This window comes from Mustela lutreola, chromosome 5, assembly GCF_030435805.1.
Source record: "Mustela lutreola isolate mMusLut2 chromosome 5, mMusLut2.pri, whole genome shotgun sequence".
Classification (NCBI taxonomy): domain Eukaryota; kingdom Metazoa; phylum Chordata; class Mammalia; order Carnivora; family Mustelidae; genus Mustela; species Mustela lutreola.
Window position 1 is genome coordinate 90,753,376 of NC_081294.1, and position 5,047 is coordinate 90,758,422.

The 5,047-nt window shown below is 41.9% G+C and overlaps 1 protein-coding gene across 5 annotated transcripts; it reads right to left on the reverse strand.

The window, feature by feature from the left end:
- Positions 1-143: 143 nt before the first annotated feature.
- SMIM15 (small integral membrane protein 15) lies at positions 144-4,251 on the reverse strand. 5 transcript variants are annotated; one of them, XM_059175068.1, is made up of 3 exons: positions 4,120-4,251; positions 2,741-2,880; positions 144-1,688 (listed from the first exon to the last, which is right to left on the reverse strand). In XM_059175068.1, the coding sequence occupies exons 2-3, from the start codon at positions 2,846-2,848 to the stop codon at positions 1,452-1,454; spliced, it is 345 nt and encodes a 114-aa protein (XP_059031051.1). In that variant the 5' UTR covers positions 2,849-2,880; positions 4,120-4,251; the 3' UTR covers positions 144-1,451. The 5 variants fall into 5 exon arrangements, with proteins under 5 accessions (XP_059031051.1, XP_059031052.1, XP_059031050.1 ...); XM_059175069.1 differs by lacking the exon at positions 4,120-4,251 and adding an exon at positions 3,786-3,921; XM_059175067.1 differs by lacking the exon at positions 4,120-4,251 and adding an exon at positions 3,708-3,842.
- Positions 4,252-5,047: the final 796 nt, after the last annotated feature.

The following is a 5,047-nucleotide window of genomic DNA, read 5'->3' on the forward strand; positions in this document are numbered from 1 at the left end:
TGAGAAATATTGCTCTTAACTTTTGTAAGTAGGCTTTTAGTTAGAAATGAAACTCAAAACCCTGTGAAAAGTCTAACTTCTATAACATATTTAACTTTAATTACTTTATTATTAACCCCCCTTTAAAAAAAACCCAGGACCTCTTTATAAAAAAGTATCAAATTTATTTCAGAATCTAGTTTCACTTTTAAATTAAAGCTGGTGGACAATTTTTTGTAATTTAAAATTCATTATTAGAGGTGAGGAAAATATTAATAAGCTATTATATACTGACAGCAAATAAAATTATTAGACACGCATTTATAAAAGCCATGTTTAATAGTAAAAAGTTCCAGTTATACTACTTAGCTGAAGGAAATATCCTTTAGCTCTTTATTTCTAATTTTAACACATTCTCATTTTGACACAATTTGCCTTTTTCACCCAATTACTAGTATGATGAACGAAATTTTTCCAAATGTTAAACTTTTACCACTTATGCAATAGGACTTAACTATTACTTTTTTCGAGAAGTCTGAAATTTTAATTGCCACCATGAACGTGCTTGATCATAGAATATCATTATTAGATAAATTAAAATGAAGACTGGAATAAAAACACAAAAGTGGCATCTATATAATGAACAAATTATGTGGTAAGACATTTTAACTACTTTACATTTCTACATGGCACAATAAAGAATAAACTTGTTCCAAGGAAACACAAAGTTTGGCATTTTTACTGCAAGCTTTAAATCACAGTGTTATTCTACTCAACAAGACATCTCTAAGAAAATGGCAGGTTTACAAGTACAAAAACTGTTCTATCTGGTAGGTGGTATTCTACATAGCCAATACGAGAATTCTTTATAAAACGAGATTTTTAAAAAGGCAGAATGTCTGATAATTATCTCAAAGGCTAATGAGAAAAATGCAAAACATGGTCATTGGTTAGTAAGTGGCTTTGAGAAAGCCAGAAATTATTCTATTCCAAGAAAGAAGCAATAATAATAAAAGATGTAAATAATATACTACATATACCTTTTTAAGCCAAAGCACACTTTCACCTCAGGACAGTTTTGATTTTTACATTCTCGATTCCCTTTGTCCTGAACAGGACCCTATTCTAAGCCATTATTTGAATAGAGTTCATAATGTATAGGCATTTTTCTCCACAGGCTGTTTTCAATTCAGAATATAAGCTGCAAAGTGGCAAATGACTAAGTCAATTATAACGAATTTATAGCATAATAAATGCCAGTTTACAGTAACTGTCAACAGACTTCTACACCAAAATCTAAAAGTTGCTGCAGTAGAGGTCACAACTAACATGATTCTTACAGGTGCTCCAACTTTGTTTACAACAAATTACTGCCATAAAAACCAGAAAAGAAACCTTAGTGGGTCCTTTCAACACTGCATTAATTTTCCAAATTATGTTCTTCTGGTTCTATAGCCTGTTTGTTCATTCCTTCAATCCTTTTTTAGTCGTTTAGCTTTTGCAATATTTTCTTGACGTTTTTGTTTCTTCTTTTGCTCCTTTTCCCTGGCCTCAATCATCTTGGCCAATTTCCAGGACAGTACTGCACTTGCTAGAAACAATGGAGTAAGGGCCAGGATAACTGTTGTAAGGAAGCCATATGGGTCCTTTGCAGCCCATTCCACAACATACTCAGCCCAAGCCTTTATATCAAACATCTTTGTAGCCGTCTTTGGAAAAGAGAAGAGAGGGGCAACAAGAGAAAAGACTTCGTGATTAATCAAATTTTGAAAGAGTTACATCATACAATTATTTAACTCAGAATTCTGTTATTACTGATTAGCTTTTTGTTTTTAAAAACCATCAATTAGTACTATCTTAATATGGACTGTTACCTCCAGTTAAGATGAAACAAACTAGGGTAACACTTAAAAGATTTTAAGGTATAGAAGTTAAAAGTAAAAACCATCTGGAATCTGTCATAGGGACTATGCATTCTTTGTAGTCAAGACATTTTATTTAGCAAAGACTTTTGAAAGAATCTTGTCTTAAGCACTCATTCCAGGAAAAAGCAGAATCCTGTTATTTTTTTGACACAGACTTAGTATTAAGTACTAATTAACCAAAGTATGATTCATCAAATTTGGTGTATGAAAAGGACAAGCCACAGAGTACATGAAATGCTTGGGGAAAGGAAGGTAATGGAGGGCTGTTTCTAAGAACGAAAAGGACGGGGTATGGGAAGCGTGGAAATATCCACATTCACATGCAAAGAGATACAAGCAAAAAATGACATGCTATTTTATGCCCTCTTTCGGCTCTGGAGACTCCTCCTTGAGGACATAATTTTTTTTTTTAAAGATTTTATTTGTTTATTTGACAGAGATCACAAGTAGACAGAGAGGCAGGCAGAGAGAGAGAGGAAAGCAGGCTCCTGCTGAGCAGAAAGCCCGATGCGGGACTCGATCCCAAGACCCTGAAATCATGACCTGAGCCAAAGGCAGAAGCTTAACCCACTGAGCCACCCAGGCACCCGAGGACATAATTTAATGACAAAATTACCATAACAGGTGCCATGCATTTTGTTCCACTGAGTTGGTATGGGAGGGCAATCTGATAAATAAGGACGGTATGGATCAGAGTGACATTTTCTATTTTGCCTCAGAGGCTTTTCAACCTTTCGTTTTGTGTCGACCTCTACTCAAAGGTGAAAATTAAGAATACTTGGGTCGAATGGGTGTATATACAACCACAATTTCAGCTGGGATTTAAAGTCATCTACCTTATGCTTGAGTACTTCTTTCCAACTTTGTCCTGGGATTATTAATGGGCCAATTACAATTTCAGATGACCCTTGCTTGTTTGTCGTCTTCTCTTTTAGCTCTACCATACACTCGTGAGAGAAGGTTTAAATTTTACATACTGGGTGGGTTGAAAAGAAAAGATAAAAGAAAAAAAGTTTAAGTCACAACTTTCAGGATAACTTTAAAACACTTTCAAATGGACAATTTCAAAACTGTCTACTTGCAACCTATAAATGACATGTAAAACTGCCTGGCACATTATGGACATTTAATACCTATTTCTTCCTAATTTGAAGAAAGTCATTACTACAATTACAAAGGCACTCTAAGAAAATCCTATTGGAGTAATTACAAATAGTTCACTAAGTTACTTCAAAAATAAAATTATGAAGCTCACAGACATATAAAAAGACAAATTAATTCACTGATAAGTTACAGCACATCCATTCCCAAGTTTTTAACTTTTTATACTAAAAAAGTCGTTAATTTGTAAGGTTAGGTACATAATTAAAAATTCTACATCTCACTTTATTCTTTAAAGGATTTTTGGTCTCCCTATTACACAATTCGTGTTCTTTACAGAAAACCAGAACAATATATAGATCAGCCACAATCCCATTACCTCAAGGAAACTACCACTGGCTTTAATATCCTTCCACCGGTCTCTTCCTATTTTCAACAGAAAACACTGAAGTGCCGCTAGTATGTTGTTAAAGAGTCCTGCCTCCGCCCCCTGCCCTTGAATTCTTAGGCCCACACAGAGATCCCATCTGTTCCTTCAAGCCTCTGCAGCACGGTAATGAATTAACTACGGCAATATGCAAAAAAGAGTAACGCGGAAGTGAAGGACCTGGTTTGCGGCTAAGTTTTAGCCGTTAACACAAAAAAGTTATCGTCCACAGGCCACAAAGCTCCCGTGCACTTCAATTTCGGACCCAAACGCACGTGTCTCCACACTCGGAGGAATCAGTTATCACTCTTCTTTCCGTAAAGGGTCGACCGCGCTTGATCTCCAAACCAGACCTGCCCGGCGCCTGAAGCTGCCCCGGATAGTACTTCACCGCGATCCGCACGTCCCGGGCATCCCTGCTTCGCGCTTGCTCATTCCTGCTTTACTATCCCATCCGGCCGCCTGCCCAGGGGCCACGTTGAAGCACCCCTCGGCCTCAGCGGGCAATAGCCCGAGGTGCGGGGCTCGGAAAGCGGGTGGTTTCCAGGAATCCGGACTTGGTCCCGCCACAGCCCAGTCCGCCGGCGCCGTGGCCACCTCCTCCGGGAACGCGGGCAGAAGGGTCACCAGCAGCCCACCCTACACCACAGCCGGGCCCCTGGGTTCAGACCCCTACTCCCAACTCACCTCCAGGCCGGAAGCAGGAAGGCGGAAGCCGCGGCTTTCCCGTCCCGCCCACAGGCCGGCCTCAGCCCCGAGTGGGCCTGAGGAAGTCGAGGGGCCAGTTTCCGGCTGCGCCATTGCTGAGCGGGTCCCGGGACCTGGGCTTCGGGGACTCGCGGGGGCGGGGAGGACGGGGGAGGGCGGCGCCCGGCTACCCGGGGAGCGGCAGGTGAGGCCACGCCGGGCGTGTGGCGGCGCCCCGTCTCGCCTCTGGCGGGGAGCCCGAGACCGTCGCCTGCTGCCGGGACGAAGGGGCCAGCGAAGGAGGCGTGGGTGGACTCAGTTTCCAGGAGGCAATCCGGATCCCTGCCGGCCCTCTGCCCCAGATGTCAGCCGGGAGACAGCTCCCTGCCCTGCTGGAACCAAACCGTTGATGGCGGGCCCCGGTGGGTGATGTATGTAGCCCCTGGAAACAGACTGAAGAGCGGCGGCAAGAAAGGAGTTGGTCTCCGCAAACCGCTCGAAGTCAAGGTGAGGGTCCCACAGAGACTGCTGAAGGACCTGGCGAGTTCCTCCTCCCGGTTCACACTCCACCCTTTGCCCCTCTTCATCTTCTGGTTGGACAATAGTTAAAGCGTCACGTACTGCCCACAGTGAAGCAGCTGGACCATGGTGGCTCCACCGAACCTTATTACTAAGGAAAAATGCAACCGTTCTGGGTGAAGAGGGGATTTTTGCTTGTTTGTTTTTAGTTTGAGAACCTAACTCATTTCACACATACACGCACACACCCACACGAAATGAACCGTACTTGCCCAAAGTACTCGGTAAATAAACTGGGCATAGAATTCCCAGAGATACTTGTTCTTTCAGTACACAAAGGGATGCAAAAGTCAACAAGCAGAAAGAATGAGCTTAATATTGTCTTCTAATCTGCAGGAACTGAGAGATT